The following is a 25,606-nucleotide window of genomic DNA, read 5'->3' on the forward strand; positions in this document are numbered from 1 at the left end:
CTGGGAGTTGAAGGCCAAAACACCTGGGGACCCACAGGTTGAGAACCACTGAGGTAGAGGGATGGAGGAGGTTGCCATAAACTCCATTTTCAAGCAGAAAATAACAGCCATAGTTTAGGAATGTTCTAGTTTTCTATGCACTGCTTGAAGTATGGAGACTAGGGGCACATCTACACTGACTATTTAATGTAATGTAGTTTCAAATTGGTATTGAAGAAAAGGGCTTCACTGGGCAGAAAATTACATGGGAAATCTTAGAGACAGTTTGAGACCCAGATGGTAATTACACAAACCACAGAGCTCTGATGTTCATTAAGGGCTTTATTTCATGTACTTTTGTGGAAGTTTATTGTCTGGCTGCCACAGTTTGAAAGCTAGCTTCATGGTGCATTAATGGTTAGTGTAGGTGGGGCCATAGTGACACACAAGATTATTTTCATTTATGTGATTGCGATCTAGCTACAAAACAGTCCTTTCTAACACAAAACACTTATTTTTCAGTCCTGAAATACTGTTGGCAGTTTTCTAAATGTTGTCCAAATATAGACGTTTTTAATCCGCAACCGCACCTTGTGATCTGGAAAATGTGTGATGGCGGATAACTTTTTCTACTTCTTACTTGAGATTTCATAAGTGAAGTATAGATGGTGAGACCTTGGATGCCACTAATAAAGTGGAGCCTCCGGTGGCCTAGGGGATAAAAGCCTTGTGACTTGAAGGTTGGGTTGCTGACATGAAGGCTGCCAGGTTCGAATCCCACCCGGGGAGAGCGTGGATGAGGTCCCTCTATCAGCTCCAGCTCCATGCGGGGACATGAGAGAAGCCTCCCACAAGGATGGTAAAACATCAAAACATCCGGGCATCCCCTGGGCAATGTCCTTGCAGACGGCCAATTCTCTCACTCCAGAAGCAACTCCGGTTGCTCCTGTCACGAGAAAAAAAAACTAATGAAGTAGCAATTGAGTGATTTCAGTTTAGAGGACAAGTTGTCTGGGCCTACCTGCCTATTTGGTAAAAGTGCATTAATCCATAGAAAAGCCGAGCCCTAACAAAATCACACAACTGTTTCTGAGAGTCGTTTTGACTAGTGGTTTTGTGTGGCTATTTAGCTTCTCTGTTCCTTCTTTGTAAATACTAGCACTCTCTTTAGCTGCGTCACTCTTTGCATCAATTATGCCACAAGCAAAACTAAATCAATGCTTGCAGTCCCATTGTTATTTTTAGTATGACGTGAGATATGTGTGTGTGTGTGTGTGTGTGTGTGTGTGTATGTATATATATCGGTAAAGGTAAAGTGTGTGTATATATATATATAGTTTCCCTCAATTTAGATGTGAGAAAAACAATATTTGCAAACAACCTCTGTTACATTGAAAGGGCGGGGATACAGGGAAATGCACGATAATAAAATACAGTAATAATAAAACTTTATATCCTGTCCTAACTCCCCGAGGGGACTCACAATGACATCTATATGCCAGAGAGGGACTTGTGGCATATGTTAAAGAGCCACTATTCAAGACACAGTTGATATGGAAACATGTGGATAGTGTGAAGGCATTTAGGTTATTATCACATTAGAGCAGAAATGGGCAAACTTAGGCCCTCCAAGTGTTTTGGACTTCAACTCTCACAATTCCTAATAGCCAGCAAACTGGCTGAGATTACTGGGAGTTGAAGTCCAAAACACCTGGAGGGCCACAGCTTGCCCATGTCAGCATTAGAGTATTCTGTTCACGTCAAATTATTGACCAGGATCTTAAAATTCATGACAAGTGTTTACAGCCAGAGATGTAACTCTTTTGAGTTTGGGGATGAAAATCCAACAACTACTTCCTGCCTCTAATTTGTATAAGTAATACACTAAATCTGTGGTTCTCAACCTGTGGGTCCCCAGATGTTTTGGCCTTCAACTCCCAGAAATCCTAACTGCTGGTGAACTGGCTGGGATTTCTGGGAGTTGTAGGCCAAAACACCTGGGGATCCACAGGTTGAGAACCACTACACTAAAGATGCCAGATCCTGTCTGATCTTGGAAGCTAAGTAGGGTACTCTAAGATGGGAGCCCACCAACCATACCAATTGCCATAGGCTATATCTCAGAGGATGGAAGTGGAAAAACAACCTCTGAGAATTACAGTACTTGGCTAAGGAAACCTTAAGGAATTCATGGGATCACCATAAGTTAATGGGACAACTTGAAGGCACTTATCACACAACAAACAAACTAACAGTATTGTGTTCCTAAATAGAGTTTTATTTCAATAGGGCTTGAACAATCAAACTTCCTAATGGATTATGCCATGTAGGTCAGGTGTGTCTGTGTCCCATCCTCTGTCCATATTGGCTCCAGGGTTCTACCACATTGAAACATCACCTCATTCTGGCTGATGACGAGAGTGATGTTGTTATCTCTAAAATAAGGGCTTGCAGCCATTATTTTATCTCTTAAGAGGCTATGGGTCAGTTTGGCTGTGGACTGTCCTGAAATCAGCAGAGTATGGAGACAAGAATCAAGAGAAGTTTCACCTGCCTTTTTCTCGCATGGCCACTCTTTCTCTATCTCTCTCTCCCTCTCCCCCGGATAACATTTGTAGAGTGTGTATGCATTTAGTTTGAAGGACTGTGTTCAAGAACTTCATGCAACCCTGGGACTGAAGTTTGGTCTCCCATATTTCCTACCCAGCACTCATGTGTTGGCTAGGAAATATGTGCTGTTTGGGTTGAAACAGATTTGCTGTTTTGGAAAACCTCTGCTTGAACATTCAGTTTATTTTGTCTGAATTTGCAGTGGCTTTAGTTGTTGTTTCTCTTGTCAGTTTGCCAACTTGAATGTTTGAAAAAGAAAATCAAATATTTAACATAAATTACAGCTGCAGTCCCAACACCAAAGCCATATTAATCGATTAGCCAGTGTTTGCTCTGCAGTGTTTCATTGCTCTGAGATTCTATTGTGTAACTATTTTAGGAGTGTAAACTTAGGAGTGTAAAATTTTAGGAGTGTAAACAGCCCTCCATATCCACAGATTCTGCATTCATGGATTCAGCCATCCATGGGTTGATTATGTATGACGATTTTTGTTCTTGGGTTATAAATGCCATTTTCTAATTGGATCTATCAAAAAAGCATGCAAAAAATTATTAAGTTGCAAAAACATTGATTTTGTGGGACATCCTACAGCACATTTTGCTATTATTTTCCTATGAATAGCTCATAGAATCTCAACCAATTTAACATAGTTTGCAGCAGCCATAAAAACAAAGTTTCTGGAGTATAACTTCTACTTTCCAAGTAAGTACTGTACAGTTAAACAGGAAATAATTCTTTCAAACCTGGAACAGAAATGTTTGCCAATTTTGTTACATATGGGTTGTTTTTATTTACAAAAAAGCAATTTTATTGTGTCGTTGTATATAATGGGACCAAAGCATCCACAAATTTTGTATCTGGGGGGACATGAAACCAAACCCTAGTGGATACCAAGGCCCCACTGTATGACGTTTTAGCAGATTTGTCCCAAGAAATCACATTTAACATTTGTTTAATTTTTCTAAAGACTTTTTAAAATTATAAAACACATAATTACAATATTTTAAAACAAGTACATTGTCCTATAATCATTTACAGAGAGCAGCGATTAGTATTTCCTAGTGGAATGTGTCCAGTCACTCTGAATTGTAATAGTGAATTATTAGTCATGTCAGACAATCAAATCCCGGGCATATAAAATATCAAATCATATAGGTGCCAAACAGATCCCTATCCCAAATTTGGTATGAGGAACTGAGTTCTGGAGTGCTCCCGTTATTGAAAGCACAGGGTCACAAGGCCTAAAGAGTTGAGCCATGACGTGTGAATCTGGCACAAGGCTAAAGCAGTTGGCTGGTGGCTATTGGCAATCTGTGATCTCAGCAGAAGTCATTTCATCCTGCAGTGAATGGCTTTGGTTTCTAATAAGCTTCCTGGATCAAAGTGAAACCAACTAGATTTCTAGAATTTACCAAAAGTGGTGATAGAGGAGGAGGAAATAAGTTGGAAGGACAAAGAAATCCTGCAAATCTCTTTAGTCGTGAGAGTATGATAAAGATTTTTTTTAAAATGCTGAAGGTTTTGAAGTTCTGTGGGAAGGATGTTGGCTTTTTATAACAGGAAGTTTTGGAAAAGTTGATAACAAATTGCAATATTTGCACCCTTCAGAGACTGAAGAGAGCCACTATGGTGTAGTACTGTTGGCAGTGGTCTGTGATGTTTTCAAGAAATTTTGTATGTATATATAGACATCTTATGCATAATTCTAAAAGAAAATGTTCCATGATCAATTAAAAAAAACGATAAAGTTTTGGGGGGGGGGGGGGGGGGAGAAGGTAGGAAAATATTTCCAGTTTTTTTCCCCCAGGCTTTCACATTTTTAGAATAGGATATAGATTGATCTGTTTTTGGATCACTGTGATGAAAAGGACAAGTAAAATAATATGCATAATTGATCTATAGCTACACAGTCACACAGAGACACATAGGGAATGGGTTATGGAGCATGTTAAATCTTAAAGGAATGAGTTACTTTATCATCAATAATAGGCTTGGGTCCAAATAATGATTTATAAAACGGTGTATAAATGATAAAACATTTTATATAATCTCCTAAAACAGACCAAGGAGGAGGAAACCTCAAAGCCTGGCAAAATGAATTAAGGGAGCCAGATTTTATCGGCTCCTGGAAAGGATGGAGTTAAGTCTGCAATATACCTGAGGCAATATACCTGAGGCAGGGGCTGCCGTGGGACTCCTGGAGAAGATGGGATTATTGCAGTGCCTTTTTCTCCCTCCTTGGCAGCAGCAGCGTACGTCCATTTCTTTTTGGAAAATTTCCTAGGCTCCTAGACAGAGAGGGTCTTGCAGGGAACTCGTTTTCCCAGCAGCACTTGCATAGGGCAGGCATTGAAAAGTCTCTGATTTCTTTTCAGAGCATGATGGGAGTTGAAGTTTTTCTCTCTCTGTGTTTCTCATCCAATAAAAAGCCTGGTTGTGTCCATGCTTTGATTGAGAATAGACACAACTGGTGACTACAATTCTCTGAATCCACTCTTGCGGTTTGTCTTATTTTTAAAAATGTTATGGTTAAAACTTAAAATAATTCTTTAAAAATCAGTAGATTGGTGAACTGTTTTGAAACATGACAGACCTGCAGTTGTAAATGGGGTCTAAAATTGAGGTAGGTTTCATGTAGATAGGCCTTAAAATGACTGAGAACTGAGCCTTTAAGGTTTCTCATTGTAGCCAATGGACCAAATCTTTGCTGAATGAAAACTGCAATATTCCCGATTCGAGTAACTTCCCGGTAAACAGAAAGAGGGGCTAGCCAACAATGGACCCCTTTTTGCTGAATTGCACACTCTAATCCAGTGATGGTGAACCTATGGCACGTGTGTCAGCACTGACACACATAGCCATTTTCAATGACACGTGGCCGCATGCGGCCACATACAGAGAAGTATGGTGCCGCATACCAAGAAATATGTTTCATCCTCAGCTCCTGCACGGCCAGGTGCCATAGCCAAGGATAAAACATTTGCTGTAGTGTTGACACCCTGTGCCGGAGGTCTATAGACTAAAACCACAGAATTCTGGCACAGAGCGTCTAGTTCTGGGACTTCTAGTTATTTATTTATTTATTTACAGTATTTATATTCCACCCTTCTTTCTCACCCCGAAGAAGACTCAGGGCGGATCACAATGCACATATACATGGCAAACATTCAATGCCATACGACATGCAACATATAGAGACAAACACAGGCAATTTAACATTTTCCAGCTTACGGCTTCATGAGGATATGCTCGATTCCGGCCACAGAGGGAGCTGCCGCTTCATCGTCACTTGTGACACCCGAGTCCTTGATGGTATTACTTCCTCATTCCTTTCTGCATGCTGATGGAAGGTTTTATGGTGTCGTAAAGTAGTTAAATTAGCCTCCCCACATAAAGCGGTACCTAGTTTTTCTACTCGACAGATGCAACTGTCTTTTAAGCTATATAGATCAACAGCGAGCTAAACTATTAATGGTTGGGAGCTCACTCCGACCCGGGCTGGCTTCGAACTCATGACTCATGTTCATCATCATCAGTATATACACATATCTGAACTGCTATAGGAAATGTTTGTTTTGCAAACAGAACAGTCAATAAGTAAAATAGATTCCAAGTTAACGAAGTATATAAGTATTTTCTGGGAAAAATGCAAATTCTGAGACTGAGAGGAGGGATAATAGTGAAAGAAGCAGAGATTTAGCAAGAGACAGATGTAGATGCTATTTTCCAAATACAGTATAATTTGCTTCCCCTGTATAAACAGGCTGATAAAGAAAAAAATGTTACAGATGGATTTTTTCCTCTTCTTTGACCCCGGAAAGAGAGACAAGAAACCATATTCATTTTGGAGCCTAGTCATTCTGTGTTGGCACGCTTAGTGTTGCAGTGGTTCATATCTGTAGGATCAACTTATAACACTCGAGTCCTAAACATTTGTGTTGGCCAGCTTTAATGGCCCTGGCAAAATGTTCTGTTGTAAGTTGCTGTGTTGGGTAGAACAGTTTGTGAGCCATATGTTTTGCATTGATTTGCTGGCATGGTTAATATTAAAACTGGAATATTGCAGCACTGGGCCTGGGTTTTTTCCCTCCTATTTTAAAACTGTTGTTTGAATCCTGTCTCAGTGAGGACCCATCAAATCAAAAGATCAAAAACTATGTGAGACCAGTTCATTGGGGGAATTTCTCTGACAGAGTTTAATGGATCAGTAATACTGTGCATTAATGCAATTGTGTCTTGTGATTTATAAAGCTTTCAAGTAATGCTTGAAAGGGTGGGGTGAGGCAGAGGGCTAGAAGATGCATTTCTTTAGCGAAAGGAATGTGCTGTAAGGTAATGATTGCCAGAAACCATTTATTTTATTTTTTGAGCTGATTCATTTTGCACTTTAGTATGTTTGTTGGGTGGAGAGTTAAATTCTGAAATTCTTTTATGATATGAAATATAAATTTAAAGAATAATTCCATGAAGTTAGACAATCAGTAAACCTCACATGTTCCTAATTATTCAAACACTGCCCATGGAAATATTTGAGTTTCCAGATCATTATGACTGTCATGTTGAGTTCTGCTTTTGCCTTCTTACATTTTGGTTTTATAGCCTCATTCTGTCCTTGTTGCTACCTGAAGGGGTACATGTGGGTTTCTGTCATTCCTGCTTTGATCCTAGGTCTTGTAAATGGAGTATGTGAGTGGTAAAATCCATAAAATGGAGTCAAGACTCTATAAAGGTAATCTCCCAGTTGTGATCTGCCTCTTGGGACTTTGGGTTGGATTGAATTGGGATTGCATACTTTGCGAGTGTTACACTGGCCTGATGGTTTGAAGACCTGACCACACAACAAATTTTTCAGTGAAGGAAAAAGAAATAAGAATATCACATCATTCACAAGGACCTTGGTTCCCATATAATACTGTTTCCCTACTATTACTACTAGGTCTGCAGCTACTACCCCTGCTGTCTCTACCATTGCATTATACCAGTGGTTCTCAACCTGGGGTCCCCAAATGTATTTGGCCTTCTACTCCCAGAAATCCTAACAGCTGGTAAACTAGCTTGGATTTTTGGAGTTGTAGGCCAAAACACTTGGGGACCCATGGGTTGAGAACCACTGCATTATGCCAGCTGCCCAACCACTGTTTACACTGAATTATCCAGTTCATCGAATTTATTCACCGAATGTATTCCATGGAATAATGAGCAGCTGTCCTTTGCTTCTCTCTTTCAGGATGTCTCTTCTAGTGGGTGCTCCAAAGGCTAACACCAGTCAACCTGGAATTGTACAAGGCGGCCAGGTGCTAAAATGTAACTGGAACTCTAACAGAAGAAACTGCCAGCCAATTGTATTTGATACCACAGGTAATGCAACATGTTGTGTGGTTTTTACAGTAGGGTTTCAATGAATTGCAAAGATGAAGGTGAGATAAAACCTTTGCAGAGTTATGGTGTTGAGATAGACCATCATAAACAAGACTCTGATGTGTCTTCTTTTCTTTGTGATAGATTTTCAAAATAGTCATAGCTTTTACCCTTTTCAGTGGCCAAGACAGTACTTTCTTTGGCTGTGTCAATTAGCAAAAATGGATGTGGTTGTGCTATGTGGCCTTTTGCTAGGAACATGGCCTCATTAGACCTCTATCTCCCATTCTAGGATTGTGTCTGCTAGTCCCAGAGATTGGAAAAGTGAATTTGGGAGTTACAATTCCCCAAAACATCTAGTATCCACAATTCACATGCCTGGTGGGCTGGCTATGTTGGCTGGCTAATTTATTAGGAGTGGGTTGCTTTCCCAATTTTCATCAGTTTTTGACAATGCCATGGTTCCTATTCTGTTGTTTGGTGGGAGAGGGAGAGATTATACTTCTGCTGAATCCCATCTATCATGGATTGCATGAAGTGACATATAGAATAGCCCTTATATGTTATGGAAATGGGAGGATTCCTAAATTCTTGGTGAATTCAAGTCTGTTTTTATTTTATTAAATAAGATAAGATTAAGGGTTACATTGAAACTGTTCTGGATGACCTTGAGACAGTTATGTGTCATCCCTGTCTACCTCCCAGAACTACTATGAAGATAAAGTGTGAAAAAGACCATATATTCTACCCAAAATGTATTGGAGGAAAGAATTTTGTATATTTGTATAAGAAATACACAATGGCCTTGGGCCATTTTTCTTTGAAAAAGAAAACCCTATACAATATTCTGAAATGCCTTTTGTCACTGCAGTTGTTTTTAAAAAGACTACATGCCAAATGATAGAAAGTACAGATTCAATCTGAGCTGGCAGAAGTAATTACACAGTTTTCTGAGTGTGTTTCAATAATATATGTGTCTATCTAAATCTGTATAGTATATCATTTTCGTTTTTTCAAAACTGTACATGTCATTCTTTGAATCAGAATCAGATTTTGATTCATTCTATGTGCTCAGAATAAAAAGGAGAATATTCACTGAATCAGTTCCGTTGCAAGTTGTTTAAATCTAGGGAGTAAACTGAGTACACAAAAAGATAGCAAAGAATCCCTCATTACCTGTAAATGCTACTAGTTGGATCTATACCTCTCTAGGAGCTGTTTCAATTTTTGTTTCCAAAATTGTCCCTATCATTTTCTGCAAACGAACAATTCATCTGGCTCCAGCTGTATCACAGATCCCCCTAAATTTTATATAGCTTGAGACCGGTTGGCTCAGACTCATTTAGTTCCACTTCCTTTCATTTGAGCAGTTATGTATGCCCTAGCAGCAACTCTGCAGCTCTGATTCCATAGCTGATATGTGTTAATAGGCTTTTAAAATAAGAAGCATTTCCTTCCCAGGCAGTGCAGCCTGTCGTCTTGTGGGGTGACCCTTGGGCCAACAATAGACAGCTTTGTTTGAGAGCCTACACAATTGGTCAGGCAGGGATGTTTCCGTGACCCATTTAGCATCTGACATATTTTGAGTGCCTCGTGTGCTGCCTTATTTTCCAACCTTCTTCAGCTCAGGAGCTGCTGCTGTTAACAAGTCATGCAGAAAATGTGTGTCTCGGGCTTGGGGAAAGGGGAAACAGGCAAGGAGTTGCATGCACAATTTCCGCTGGGTGAACAGTGGATGAAACTAGCCTAAAATACAGTGGAATCAATCCAGGATATCACTATTAAAAGACTGTTTTGAATGTCAGTGGACAAGGTCCTTTTCCTATTTATAGCATATTCTTAAAAAGAAAATGTTATTTTCACAACCTGCCCAGGAAAGAAAGGACCTTGCAGCAGCAAACTAAAATAAAAATCATAAAAGTCCAGTGGAAACATTTACAGTTGTCCTTCCTTATCCATGCGGTCAACCGTCCCTAGCTTGAAAATATATTTCAAACAATTCTAAAAAGGAGACTTTACAAGCCATTGGATAAAAAGAGATAATATGAAAGTCTCAAGAACCTTAAAGGAGCAGGCCAACCTAATTGGTCACTATTTTATGGCTAGCTGATTTTGCCAAAAGGCTTCGTAGACAGAAAAAAATGTATGGCCTTGCTAAAGATCCATACTGTCTTAGCCAGGTACACTTCCCTAAATTTACTTCTGCATTAGTTACAGACTGGAGCCCCCGGTGGCCAAGGGGATAAAAGCCTCGTAACTTGAAGGTTGGGTTGCTGACCTGAAAGCTGCCAGGTTCGAATCCCACCCGGGGAGAGTGCGGATGAGCTCGCTCTATCAGCTCCAGCTCCATGCGGGGACATGAGAGAAGCCTCCCACAAGGATGGCAAAACATCAAAACATCCGGGCGTCCCCTGGGCAACGTCCTTGCAGACGGCCAATTCTCTCACTCCAGAAGCAACTCCAGTTGCTCCTGACACGAAAAAAAAAAGTTACAGACCTATCCTTCCTTCTCTCCCCCACTTCCAGGGATTCTATATGTATCTTTATTCCTCCAGTTTATCCCCACAACAACTGTGTGAGGTCGGTCAGGTGGACACAAATTACCTCATCAGACGGGGTATATTTTAGCAACATGCACCTGTTCCTCTATGGTTTTATGATGGAACCCTCTGGCTTCCCTCCCACAACTTAGAAGTACTTCTGGCAGGGCTCCGCCATAAAACTATAGAGGAACTGGCGCATCATAGGAGCCTTCCCGTGAACATAGGAGGTTTCCCGTGTTCAATTGGAGTCAATGGGGGAAGCTGGGAAGCAGACACTCCCCTCCATGGGATGAGGTAGAGGGGAAGCTTAGTGATGCGGGGCATGGGGTGACAGGTTCCCCACAGCCCCCATCTGGCACCGCTGGATTCATCACAATGAGGTTGAAAATGACTTTCCTCAAGGTTTACCAGAGGGCTTCTTAGCTAGGTTCTGTGAGGATGCGTCAACATGAGTGAATCTCCTTTGTCCTTCCATTCACTTTGTAGAACATCATGAGAAGATCAGAGAAGCTAGAGGGAGAACATTGAAGGAGTTCCATTCTTCTTCAGACTGACTGCATCCTAAGGATATGTTTATGTACAATCCTCTGTATATTACTCCAAAGTCATATCTTCTGTTCTCTGTAGCCGTTCATCATGGGAAGTGTGTTTAGGACTCAGGTTGATATGAATGAGTTTGACTCTTCTTGCCAATATTTGGCCATTAGCAAAAGAAACAGCTCAACTTATCATTTCTTGCAAATCCCTCCAGTTACCAGCTACTGGCAGATGTTCACAAGGAAAACAAAACTTCAATTAAGAACAAAATTGCCCAGCAATTGAATAGTCTGTTTTCTTGTTAATGTTTATCCCAGCTGCGATGGAAATGTTCAAGAAATCAGAAACTATAAATAAGGTCCAACTTATTCAATCCATGAGCAACCGAAGGTTTATTTTCTTGCTGTTTCGTGCCCTTTCTACTAGCCAAAATTTGCAAGAAACAGAAGCTTTCCAATGGGTTGCACATGAATTATTCACAAATGAAACCTGTAACAAATTGTTCAGAAAATACATGTTCTTGCATTGAGCTCCTCTCAGTTCCTCAAAATTCATGGTGCCACATTCTCCAGTAACCCCATTGTATCCTCTTTTCCCCAACTGACCCCAGCATTTTCCACTTCTTCTTTCCATCTGACGCTGTATATCCCATGGCTAGGGAACATCTTCAGTCATCTCTGAGCTGTGGCTGTCGGAGAAAGAATTGTCCACTTTTGCAAAAAAATATTTTTAAAAGGGGTTCTTTCTAGCAAGCTCATGCCTCCCTCTTGTTTCTCAGAGACCACATTTCTGCCAGGAGCCATTATCCAAGTTTATATCAGAGAGAGAGTGATTATTGCTCAAGAAGTATGAAGGAATTGTTGTTGGCTTAACATGACAGGCAGGTGTAGTTTGGGATGGATGGGTGGAATATTGGTTGATACTTCAGTTTTTTTTTATGTGCCTGCTGATTCTTTATAGAAGGCACTGAGAGGCTTATGTAGGATTGTCACTGGAATCCTATACAGACACTGAGCAAAGCCTATCCATTGCCTTAACTATTTTTGCTGCACCATTCACTAAGATTATTTTTTATCAGTGTGCTAAAAATGATGTGGGTACCCAACTGGCTTTGTTGAAATGTCAGCTTATAAGCATTTATTTCAAGGCATTGTACAATTGTTCTTCAGTCGCATCCCTGTGGCAATTTACAAGAAGTAATAAAATAGTTTGAATATACAGACAAACACATCTAAAAGGCTGGGCGACTGCAAAGCTTTCAGCAAATAGCCCGCAATACTAAAATAAAGAGAGCAGTTCCTACAAAGTATTTGTATGTTGTGTGAGTTTGTCTGTCTTTGAAAACAGATTCATTTAGAAAGAAATATTTTGCAGTAAGTCTCAGTGGATGTCAGAGTTATGCTCAGAAGTAAATCTAGATAATCTTCTATGTACTGTACATTCTTAACTTGTGTAGTTGAAAACCATCTGGAATATATCACTGTCAGCAATGGTATACAAAGCCAAGCCAGTAAAAACTGCATATTTTGCATAAACCTCCATAGTTTTGAGTGATCTACTTGCTGGCTGGAGTCAAAAAGCATATTCTTATCAACAGATGATAATGCAATTTTAAAAAATAATGCAGTCATAAAGCAAGAGCATTTTATTGAGGGGAAAAAATAGAATTAAATTTGGTTCAATTATTAAGCCATGATGAAAAACTGTGTGCTTAGAATTTATAGTGATTTAAACAAATTTCTTATCAGATACTTATTAAATGCATTATACTGCAAGCAAAGCTGAAGAAAATAACATTTAGCATTATATATGCAGCTAGATAGATTCCTGCTTCCTTTCATTTTTAATAGGGTTGACTTAGTTCACAGCTAGTTGGGCAATAAATCATTTGCTCATAAAGTTGGCCTTCAAAATTTGCTGGTTTTAACTTTTGTGGATTTGATTATTTGTGGACATGATTAATATGTTCTCTCCAGGAATCTCTAAGTCCTTCAATGTTGCTCTATATTCAGTTTTCAAAATAAGTTGACCATAGAGTCGAATTGGAGGAACCAGGGATTCTTAGAGACGTTAAAAAATGTTTTCATTCATTTTTTCCAGATTTGCAGGGGTCTTGCACTCCTAGTCCCACTTAAGTTGGAAGTTGGTTGGCCCATCCATCTATCTATCATCCTGCTTTTCTCCTTTTCTTATTACAAAGAAGAACATTGCCATTTTTATTGTCAAAGGGTTATTTGAAGAGAATTTTAGTACTGCCAATAAAGATTGGGTCCTATCGGGTTCCTATTGGTCTGGTCCTACTATTAGGTAGAGTGAAGTAATCACCTCAGGCAGTAGATTTTGGATGTCATGATAAAAATCAAGTCTATCTGGAAGTTTGTTTTCTGCACAGAAATTCCATGTGCATTTATTTTGAATAGAACAAGTCCTGTATTGTGAAGATTCTTATCTTTAAGAGAGCTGACTTCCAAAAAATGAAGGAATTACTGAGCGGCATTCCATGGACGCCGATATTAAAAAACAAGGGAGTTAAGGATGGATGGGAGTTTTTCAAAAGTGAAATACTCAAGGCGCAAATGCAAACAGTGCCAACAAAGAAGAAAAATAAGACAAGTGCAAAGAAGCCAGAATGGATGTCCAAAGAACTTCTAACTGAGCTAAAGCTCAAAAGTGACATGCACAAGAAGTGGAAAAGGGGAGAAATCACCAAAGAAGAATTCAAACGTATAGCCAACTCCTGTAGGGAAAAGGTTCGCAAGGCTAAAGCGCAAAATGAGCTCAGGCTTGCCAGGGACATAAAAAACAACAAAAAAGGTTTTTTTGCTTATGTTGGTAGAAAAAGGAAGAAAAAGGAGGCGATAGGGCCACTGCAAGGAGTAGATGGGGTGATGGTGACAGGGGATAGGGAAAAGGCAGAACTGCTTAATGCCTTCTTTGCCTCGGTCTTCTCACAAAAAGAAAGCCATCTTCAACCTCAGCAACATGGAATGGACGAAGGATTGGGGGAAATCCAACCCCAAATAGGGAAACAAGTTGTCCAGGAACACCTGGCCACTCTAAACGAATTCAAGTCCCCAGGGCCAGATCAGCTACATCCAAGAGTATTGAAGGAACTAGCGGAAGTTATTTCAGAACCACTGGCAATCATCTTCGAGAGTTCTTGGAGAACAGGAGAAGTCCCAGCAGATTGGAGGAGGGCGAATGTGGTCCCTATCTTCAAGAAGGGAAAAAAGAACGACCCAAACAATTACCGTCCGGTCAGCCTCACATCAATACCAGGCAAGATTCTGGAAAAGATCATTAAGGAAGTGGTCTGCAAACACTTAGAAACAAATGCGGTCATTGCTAATAGTCAACACGGATTTACCAAAAACAAGTCATGCCAGACTAATCTGATCTCTTTTTTCGATAGAGTTACGAGTTGGGTCGATACAGGGAATGCCGTGGATGTAGCATATCTAGATTTCAGTAAGGCCTTCGACAAAGTCCCCCACGACCTTCTGGCAAACAAACTAGTAAAATGTGGGCTAGACAAAACTACGGTTAGGTGGATCTGTAATTGGCTAAGCGAACGAACCCAAAGGGTGCTCACCAATGCGTCGTCTTCATCATGGAAAGAAGTGACAAGTGGAGTGCCGCAGGGCTCCGTCCTGGGCCCGGTTCTGTTCAACATCTTTATTAACGACTTAGACGAAGGGTTAGAAGGCACGATCATCAAGTTTGCAGATGACACCAAACTCGGAGGGATAGCTAACACTCCAGAAGACAGGAGCAGAATTCAAAACGATCTTGACAGACTAGAGAGATGGGCCGAAACTAACAAAATGAAGTTCAACAGGGACAAATGCAAGATACTTCACTTCGGCAGAAAAAATGGAAATCAAAGATACAGAATGGGGGACGCCTGGCTTGACAGCAGTGTGTGCGAAAAAGATCTTGGAGTCCTCGTGGACAACAAGTTAAACATGAGCCTACAATGTGATGCGGCAGCTAAAAAAGCCAATGGGATTTTGGCCTGCATCAATAGGGGAATAACGTCTAGATCCAGGGAAGTCATGCTCCCCCTCTATTCTGCCTTGGTCAGACCACATCTGGAATACTGTGTCCAGTTTTGGGCACCACAGATGAAGGGAGATGCTGACAAGCTGGAAAGCGTCCAGAGGAGGGCAACTAAAATGATTAAGGGTCTGGAGAACAAGCCCTATGAGGAGAGGCTTAAAGAGCTGGGCATGTTTAGCCTGCAGAAGAGAAGGCTGAGAGGAGACATGATAGCCATGTACAAATATGTGAGGGGAAGTCATAGGGAAGAGGGAGCAAGCTTATTTTCTGCTGCCCTGCAGACTAGGACACGGAACAATGGCTTCAAACTACAGGAAAGGAGATTCCACCTGAACATCAGGAAGAACTTCCTCACTGTGAGGGCTGTTCGGCAGTGGAACTCTCTCCCCCGGGCCGTGGTGGAGGCTCCTTCTTTGGAGGCTTTTAAGCAGAGGCTGGATGGCCATCTGTCGGGGGTGCTTTGAATGCGATTTCCTGCTTCTTAGCGGGGGGTTGGACTAGATGGCCTTTGAGGTCTCTTCCAACTCTACTATTCTATGATTCTATGATTCTATGATCTGTTCAGGATTCTCCTTGTCAAGGTTTTCAAACATTCCTGTGTTGCCATATGTTATGTGAAGATTTTTGAATATTCATTCTCCCACTAGTTTCGCTCCCAATCATGTGTGAAGCAGATGAGATGACAGTGCAAAGGAGACATTCCGGTGAAGGGTGTTAAGCTGCACTCTGCTCAGGCCTTCAATCTCTTAGTTATTTTTCCTCTTAGCTATATTTTCTTTCAGGAGAAATTTAGGAACAGGGAGCAGGGAGAAAGTAGTTGGCAGAAAAAGGGTTCAGCATTCCTCACCCACACATCCCTTCTTTTAGTGGCATCCACCCCTGCTTTGCTTTTGACTGGGGCCGATCCATTGCACAGCATATGTCATTTGACCCTAAAGGACAGCTTTTGGTTGCAATCATTTTGTGTGGTGATTGCTAGGCTAAGCAACACGTTCTGGAAACATTCAATACAAAGCATTCTACACAAACTGCTATGAAGGCAGCTTCAATATATGCCATTATTTCTCCTTAATAGATACACATGAAACATCTTTCCGAGTGAGTGACCTACTCCATGTATACAAAGTATTTAACTTTTGGGCAGATTTCCATTCCCTCTTCTTCTTTGATTCCAAACTATTCTCTCTTAACAACAACAAAACCTCACTTATATTCTGTATGAGTTTTTTTACTGTTAGGAACTAGTCAAATGTTAGTTCATGTACAGTCCACACACATATAATGTGAGTTTATAGTATATGGATTAGATGTGAAGAGCTGACATGATGAACTTCCAGCAGAAGGAAACCATAGTTTTATGCTGGAGAACCTAGAAAATGCCTAGATGACACCTCTCTAGGTATTTTTAAAATATGATTTGATTGTATTCTTCAACTGGAAGCCCAAGATGTTGTATAAACAAAAATGGGTTCCCAAGGGCTTAACAGACAAGTATCCACTATTGGAATCCAGTGTTCCCTCACTGCTTCGCAGTTCACTTTTCACGGATTCGCTGTTTCGCGGTTTTTCAATAAACTCTAAAAGATTATTATAAATCATAAAAAATTACAATTTACAGCCTAAGGAAGAGAGGAAGGAGAAGCCAAAAGGAGTGAAAAGGAGCCCAAGTGGCAACAGGAGGAGAAGGAGGTGATTTATTAACACACGATTGGTTGATAAAGACTTAGAATAGTGTATAACTATTAAAATAATGTATAAATATTAAAATAAATATAGTGTCCCTACTTCACGGATTTTCACTTATTGCTGGTGGTCCTGGAACCTAACCCCAGCGATAAGTGAGGGAACACTGTAAGAACAATATATTAGGTATCATTAAACATTATATTATGTACAATAAATGTATTTCGATTCCAGATAGGCTGTTACTAATAACAATATGATACATAGTTGTTATAATATAATAAATTTCCTTATTTATTTTCTTATTTCTTCCTGAAAGATGAGTGGACTCCTAAGTTTCGACTCCAATTTTGAGTCTTTTTCTGGTGGTTGGGTCTGTAAATATTTGTTTTGTGACATTAATACAAATGTAATTTTTTTTGAATTATTAAGATTAACTAATATTAGTGCATACTACTTACTCTTATCATTAAGTTTAACAATTGAAGAATGTAGTCAATTACCAGTGGTATCTTTCATAGATAGTGTGGAACCTATAGGGAACACACAGTGGCTTAAAAGTTGTTTTATTAATATATTAAACACAGTGTAATTAAACATCAAATAATAGACATTACAAAGATTTTATGCTTACAAAGAGTTCTATTTCCAATCAATGATATTCTGCTAAAGGTTTTATTCCATTGCGAGTATGAGTCTAAATTGCTAAACCTATTGTTCATATAGCAAACATTCTCACACAGGTGTTTTACACTGCAATTTTGTAACAATTACTCACGAATCTCATTTAAAATAATACAATAAATTTATAAAAAGCTGTCATAAGAATTAATATTATTCAAACCTTTTGGGAATTCTGTCTGGAGAGTGAAAATCCAAAAGGATTCACATTGTAATAGTTTGGTCTGGAAATCAATATCCTTGGAAGGGGTGATAACTTTTAAAATCTACTGATTTTTCTGATCTGGCATATCAAGCATTATTTATCTTACACTGTTTATCTATATTTAGTTATTTTGTTGATATCTTCTATACTATAGAATCTCTAAATACCTTAAAATAAAATTAGATTAAACAGTTAAAATGTAACAGATTAAAAGTAGTTTAAATGTGATAAAAACACATTAAACAATTGAATCATAGTGTTTTGGATCAGTTTATCATACTTGTACTCATAATTGAGAAAAATGAAAATATAATTCTATATACTTTCTTAGGAATAATTCCCACTGAATGCTTTGGAGCTTGCTTGTGAACAAGGACACATGGGATTATACTGTAGGGTTTTAGTCTTAATATTTTAAGAATTAAATGCTGCAGTTTTAGAAATGGCATCATCTTCCAGGAAGAAACTAATATTTGATTAGATATCCATCCTTAGAGTCTCACTATGAAAGTTCCTAATGGTTCCTTTCTCGATAATTTTGCACACAAAAGTAGGCCAGCCTTTAGCCATTCTCATGTTGTGCAGTTGGATTTTATGCCCAAATATTCTTTGCTTCACTAACAATAGAGATGTGTATCTGTTCCTCCAGGATTTCCTCAATAGGAAACAATAATTCTGCTAAAGGAGCAGTTACTTCCTTACTGCTAGGCAGCACACAAGTTGGACAGCAGGCAAAAGGAGGTCTCTGATTAATTACCAGCATCATATCAACTATCTGTGAAGCTTCTGACTCACAGAGATGATTCTTCTAATCATTACCCCTTGCTCTTAAGAAGAATTCTTTGTGCTGCCTCCATAATCTTTGTCCTTGCATTGCTTTGCAGTTTGTACAGAGGCTGTTTGAGGTAAAATAGCTGTTCTTTGCTGTCCACTTTATCCCACTGAGCTAAACTGTGATATGAAATGTGAACATCCTGACTCATATGGCATTTTTGAGCAAGGATTTTAATCAGGCAATGCCTACTTAGATTGTGTTTGTTTGGAAACATTCCATTCTGCCTTTCCATCTTGGACAGAAACTTCCTCAGTTGCTTTGGTGGATGATATTTGCCAGAGACTGGGAGTGTGCATAGAGGAGAGGGGTGCATCCATACTATATATCTTGGACTTTTCAGGGATCAGATGGCTATTATCAATTATAATAACATTAAACACTGCATACCCCAGATGAAGGAGCCTCTGGTGGCGCAGTGGGTTGAACCCTTGTGCTGGCAGGACTGCTGACTGAAATCGGGGGAGCAGGGGGAGCTCCCTTCTGTCAGCTCCAGTTTCCCATGTAGGGACATGAGAGAAGCCTCCCACAAGATGGTAAAACATCTGGGCATCCTCTGGGCAGTGTCCTTGCAGACGGGCAATTCTCACACACCAGAAGCGACTTGTAGTTTCTCAAGTCACTCTTGACACGGAAAAAAACCCCAACTGAGCCCTCTAAACTTGGGCATAAAGTGGTTCTAGTTCTTTCTGGAAAGAGATCAATTAATTCCTGCTTTTCTGGACACAATCCTTGGAGATTTGAGCCATAAAGTAATAATCTTTCCCCTTTCTATGTGAAAGCGTGATTCATTAATTTCAGTTATGCTGACCACTCACTCTTAACCATGTTCTCTCCTGAGTATTTCCCACTGATTGCACTAGGACTTATTACCATGCAATCACAGTACATCCCCTGTACTCATTGGGGATGTATTCCTGAATTTGCCATGGAAACAGGAATCCATGGATAATAGCACTCTATTGAAATGAATGTCTTCCACCAAAAGTTACCATAGTCACTCTGGAGGACCTAGAAAATCCTTGAAAGATGAATATTCTGTCTTGGAATTGGCTTAGTTCTGCAACACAACTGTATGATAACTTCCAGTGGAAGCACACCATAGAATTGCCTGGAGGAGGACATACTTTGTTGAATGTGAGTAGGTGAAACCATGTGTAAAAGAGTTGTACTATGGTCTTCACTCAAATAAGTGGAGGATCTCTGGAGAAGCATTCATGTTTATTATTTTTCTTAGACCAGTACAATGTAAGGGGGAGGTCAAAGTCTCACATTATAGGTGGGCCCTCAGTCCAATTGACTACTGAATTCACTGCCATCCTGTATTTCCTATAATAGGTTTGCAGTTCCTCAAAACAGGCAGGCATTTTCTTTGATATAGCAATGGATAAGGTTTATACTATCCAATTTCTGCTGATCATACAGACACAGAAGTGCTGCCGGAAAAAAGGTGCCGTCCCAGGATTGTCTTATAGATTGATGAGGTCTCAAAGTTCTGGAAGTGAAGGTAGAAGAGATTGGCCAAATTTTGAACTTAAGAACTAATTTTAATCCATATTTTTCATCAATGCAAAGGAAGAATACTCCTGAAATTATGCCCATGGATTCACTGTCGGTTCCACATTTTATCATTTTCTGCAACTGCAAAGTGATCTTTAAACTCTTTTGACAGCCTGTTCCTAACATTAGCCAAGGCAAAAGTTTCTACAGTACCTACTTTTCTCCAGAAGTTAAACATCTTTGTTAAAATTCATTTCCAGCTTGCATGGTCTTTAATTTTCAAGTATAGATATTTTGGGATACTTAACAAGATAAACACAATCTAAATGGGAAGATCTGCTTGGTTCCCTTTTTAAAAATTCCTCTCTTGCTTGTGCTGTCAAAGCCACACTTTGTTTTATCCTTCCACCCCTTTGAGTGCAATCCTTGCCATCTGATTTTCTGGTTTTGTCTTGTCTATATCATTTAATGGAGTGTATAATATTTTAGATGTCGCTGAAAAACCAGAGGTTCAGATCTAATGAAATTGGTACATCAAGTGTCATTTCCACTCATGTATGTTCATCCCTAGTCAGGAATGAAGAAGCCTGTTGTAGGTCTCTTTACACAGCAGTGTTGTTAAATTAAGAAAGCTCATTTGAAAAAGAAGACAATCTTTTATGGGCATTCCACAAAGATGCAAGATAGCTTAGTTGGTGAGTTATCCACATGTCTTCCTTGTTGACCCATCCTGAAGTTGAGATATAGTTCTGAAAGTATTTCTCAACTCTTTATGGGGGCTTTCAAAGGAAAGTGCAAACAAATAGAGTTCAATAAACCTGATAAGATCTTAAATATGAAAGCCTGGGATGGGAAGGGAGTCTATCCCCCTGGAGACTTTCTTCTTTCAATAGTATCATTTAATCAGCTAATTATTGACTATAGTTTCTTAACCTGCTTACTTATTATGGAAGCTTTAAATGAGAACAGAGGAGGGTTTTTTTTGGAATTACAACTCCCAGAATGCCCCATCTATCACTTGTCCCAGCATGCAATACTAATTGAACTAGGAGGTTTCTAAGCCAGGTTGTTATTGTTGTTGTTGATGATGTTGTTGTTGTCATTTTCCAATTTACTGTGATTCTAAGGCACATATGTCACTGTGTTTTCTTGGGTGTCTAAATGTAAAAAATGTAAAATGTAAAAAATGTCTATCTAGTCAATGAACATCTTTTCACACTAAAATTGATATTTCATATATGAATTATGATATTAGTCTGTATAGCAATGGTTCTCAACCTGTGGGTCCCCAGGGGTTTTGGCCTACAATTCCCAGAAATCCCAGCCAAAACATCTGGGGACCCACAGGTTGAGAACCACTGCTGTATAAGAATAGACCTCTGGACATTTGTAAGCTGTATATGACATTTCCTTTGAACAGGAGTGGAAATGATGCTCCAGATATTGCTCAGTTGCAACTCCCAGGATCTCTCCCATTAGCTATGCTGGTGAGATCTGCTGGAATTTGTAATTCAACAAGATGTGAAAGGCCATAATTCCCACTCTTGATTTAGGGGGCTGTACAGAAAAATTCACACCACACTCCCATAGACGTAAGCACCCACATTCAAACACACTTTTACATTATTACGCAGCACTCAGTCTCTGTTACATCACAAAAGTCCATCCTTTCCTCTCAGGTTTTGGCCCTGAAATTTTAAGAGAATGGGAACTGTTGGCCTAGCAACCCTGTTGGCATTTCCAGTTGAAAGATCCAGTTGCAAGTGATGTGAAAGATGCCCCCTTGGCAGATCATTGCCATCAGAGCAGAAATACCTGGAATAGATTAATAAGCAAATCTGGATGTAGAAGCTTCCTAACATAGGGTTGTTGTATGTCTTTCGGGCTGTGTGGCCATGTTCCAGAAGCATTCTCTCCTGACGTTTCGCCCACATCTATGGCAGGCATCCTCAGAGGTTGTGAGGTATGGACATACCTCACAACCTCTGAGGATGCCTGCCATAGATGTGGGCAAAATGTCAGGAGAGAATGCTTCTGGAACATGGCCACACAGCCCGAAAGACATACAACAACCCTGTGATCCCGGCCATGAAAGCCTTCGACAACACACTTCCTAACATAGTAGAGACATTAGTCGGTTCAGTTACTTTATTTCCACATCTAAAAGGACGGTTCCAAGCTCAATGTGAAATGGGAGTTGCTGCTGCTGCTACTGCTGCATGGCTTCAAGTCATTCCCAATTTATGGCTACTCTAAGTAGAATCTCACATGGATTTCTTGGCAAGGTTAAGGAATGACTAATCTAGCCTACGTGCAGAGTAGAGTGGAAGGTGAGCCTTGACACCACAACTAGGAGAGAAGGAGGAAGCTAACCAAATAGACCCCTTGGGAAAATTTTGCTAGTTATATCAGTGTTATTAAGACTTGGGAATCATAGTGAGCTGCTGGTTTAATAGCTGTGCTGAAGATTTGCATACAGTCCTTTGTTTTTGTCTGTAGGCAAAACTACCAAAATGAGAATATCCAACCTTGTCTCCCATGAGGAAATAAGCCACACAAACTGGAGACTCAGGATCAAGCACTGAGATTTGGCAACTCTATGTCACAGAGATCTTGAGTTGGATCCAGATATAAAGCAGGGCACTGGAATCAGTGAGATTTGTTTGTTGTAACTCATGTGAGTCCCATTGAATTCAGTTGATCTAACTTAAGTGTATTTAAAACTGGATCCCATCCCTTCTCCGTTATGTGCAGCTTGTACTGTATTTTTCTTTTTCTTAAGATGATGGGTGTTTTCATAACATGACTCCTTTAAAGAAATAGAAGAAGCATAGTTCAAGTTCTTGCAGGCACAAAGTTTTAACAGTTTCATTTTTGGTGAAGAATGTGTGATTTGTATTTTTGAATGACTCATTGCAAATGAGGCATGGCAAATTGCATTTTTCTATTGTCTCACATAGTCTCAGATGTAGCATCTCTCACAGTTACATGTTCTATGTTAAAGTCATCAAGTGTGGAGTAATCAAACAAGGTGAACACTATGATGCCCATATAGTACACATATACCATTGGTGAGCAAAATTAGTTTTTTTAGATCCCAACTCCCATAATCCCTCGTTGTTGGCTATACTGGACAGGGCTGATAGGAATTTTAATGCAGAAAAGATGATAAAGGTGAAGACGTTTACTTTCCTATATGCACATAATGTGAACCTATCTGTGTTTGCTAGAGATCAATTTACCTCCAAGTCCCTGCAATGTTTAGATGCTACAATACTTTGATTTGCTGTTTGTTTGTCTTCTAGGCAATAGAGACTTTGCAGTAAACGATCCCTTGGAATTTAAATCAAATCAGTGGTTTGGTGCCTCGGTGAGATCTAAAGATGATAAAATTTTGGTAAGTTAATATAGTTGTTATTAAACCTATTCTGAGTGTTTTTTAAAAATATCCTTGTAAATGTGTATATACATGCCGTATGGTGCTCTGAGCTACTTCACTGCCTTATTTGGCCAATTCACACACATGAAGCAGGCATAACAGGCTTTGGGGAACTCCAAAGTTTGCAGATATACTGTGTGTGTTTTTATATGGGAGATCTAAATGGGAAACATCAAACAGCACAATGAGAACAAAGCATGCTCACTTGACAATGAATGCTGATTGTTGGTGAGAACAAACAATGAAGGGTTGGCAGGAAAATGAAATGAAACATTTTGTAGCAGCTCTGATTTAATGTGTTAGATTGGAATTTTGTCTTTTAAAAACAGTGACGTAATATCTCTTGCCATTAAAACTACAATAGTCTAGCTTCTTAATCCATTAAGCACACCCAGACTATAAATCTCCCTCATCATCATTCATGGGTTAATGCTTAATCCATATGTAAATTAATAGACTTTTTCTGTGGAATTCTCCAACAGTAGCAAAGTTCTGTGAAAAGTCTGCAGAGATTTTCTATGATCTGGAGCATACAGGAAGATCCAGGGCCAAATCCAGATTTATTGGGGATAATCATTTTCCCTTCTTTCACTTTTCTAATTTGGAAGCTAAATAAATGTATGAAAGTTAGTAGTTTAATTGAATTCATTGGAGCTACTTATAATGAGATCACTGTAGAGTTCCCAGGTATTCATTTTTTATGTGATATCCTGTATTTTGGGGCTGTATATTGAGGTGATACAGGATGCCCTACATACAGGTGATACAGGATGTTTTCTCTTCATCTGATAAGCATGGGTATTAGCTTCTGTCAGAATTGACTAACCCCCAGCATTTAGTGTGTGCAGCACATTGGCCTGTTATGTATTAGAGTTTGTTGGTGTTGTTGTTGTTTATTCGTTCAGTCGCTTCTGACTCTTTGTGACCTCATGGACCTGCCCACGCCAGAGCTCCCTGTCAGCCATGGCCACCCCAGCTCCTGCAAAGTCAAGCCAGTCACTTCAAGGATACCATCCATCCATCTTGCCCTTGGTCTGCCCCTCTTCCTTTTTCCTTCCATTTCCCCCTGCATCATTATCTTCTCCAAGATTTCCTGTCTTCTCATTATGTATCCAAAGTACTTCATATTTGCCTCTACTAGCCTTCTCTCCAGTGAGCAGCCGGGCATTATTTCCTGGAGTATGGACTGGTTTGATCTTCTTGCGGTCCAAGGTGCTCTCAGAATTTTCCTCCAACACCATAGTTCAAAAGCGTTTATCTTCCTTGGCTCAGCCTTCCTTATGGTCCTTAGAGATTGGGAGTCTATTCATTGTGATCGTGGCTGGCATTGTGAGGGCCCTTGCTCTTCTGCATTCTGGGATGTCCAAATAAACTTCTTATGGCTGGTCTGCTGTGATAAGATTGCTATAGTTTTTGGGATTCCTGCGGGAGTCTAGAAGTCTCACCAGAAGCTCTTCTCTTTGAGGTCTGAGAAGGTCTCATACAGACCTGTCTCAAATGTTCATAGCCAGTCTAGAGCTGGGCAGGCAACCCAATCACGGATAGATCTCTCCATTAAGGGCAAAACATAGAAGTTTCTGATCTTTGGATGGCCTGAGTAGCTGTCTTAATTTAGGTTCACTCAGTGAGATGTCACCATTCCTTCTAGTTCTACAGCTAGGAGATTGGTCTGGAGGCATCATTTGTGTTGGTCTCTGGGGCCATGCTGCCATTTTAGGCCATATGACAGTCAAACCCTTTACATTATGAGCTGAAGATTGCTAAGGAAAGGGGAGGCAGGTACCATCATACAACTGCTAGACAATTCCCACCAGTCTCCCTCAGTTTGTGGGAAGTGGATGAGGAGAAAGGAAAGAGAGCTGTATCAGACTCATCAGAAGCCAACACCTTATTTGGCTTCTGATGAGTGAAACTGCATGAAATAGGCAGGAATGGGGTACTTCTAGCACCTCCTTCCCATGTACCACAGTATCTTCCATGAAGCTTCGCATTCAGACAGCCATGGTCTGTCCAATATTGCTTTTTGGAAAATATAAAACCATAATTTTAGATCTTTACATCCAAGTTTTGAAATCCCATGTTTATCACTGAAGGTTCAGCTTGAGAGGACATTGCCTCTCATCCAAAGATTCCTGATAATAGTAATATTAACCCAACACATAAAGTCAACATGGGGATA

The 25,606-nt window shown here is 39.9% G+C and overlaps 1 protein-coding gene and 1 long non-coding RNA gene across 4 annotated transcripts in view; one reads left to right on the plus strand and one right to left on the minus strand.

The window, feature by feature from the left end:
• Positions 1-25,606, minus strand: part of LOC103280023 (uncharacterized) — a 1,071,411-nt gene that overhangs the window by 149,194 nt on the left and 896,611 nt on the right. The gene's annotated exons all lie outside the window — the stretch shown is intronic.
• The window catches only part of itgav (integrin subunit alpha V), a 97,811-nt gene that overhangs the window by 12,981 nt on the left and 59,224 nt on the right, over positions 1-25,606 (plus strand). The window contains exons 2-3 of the mRNA XM_003228848.4: positions 7,818-7,948; positions 23,294-23,385. Coding sequence (XP_003228896.3) covers positions 7,818-7,948; positions 23,294-23,385 — 223 coding nt within the window. The remainder of the gene's footprint in view (positions 1-7,817; positions 7,949-23,293; positions 23,386-25,606) is intronic.

This window comes from Anolis carolinensis, chromosome 1 (assembly GCF_035594765.1).
Source record: "Anolis carolinensis isolate JA03-04 chromosome 1, rAnoCar3.1.pri, whole genome shotgun sequence".
NCBI lineage: Eukaryota > Metazoa > Chordata > Lepidosauria > Squamata > Dactyloidae > Anolis > Anolis carolinensis.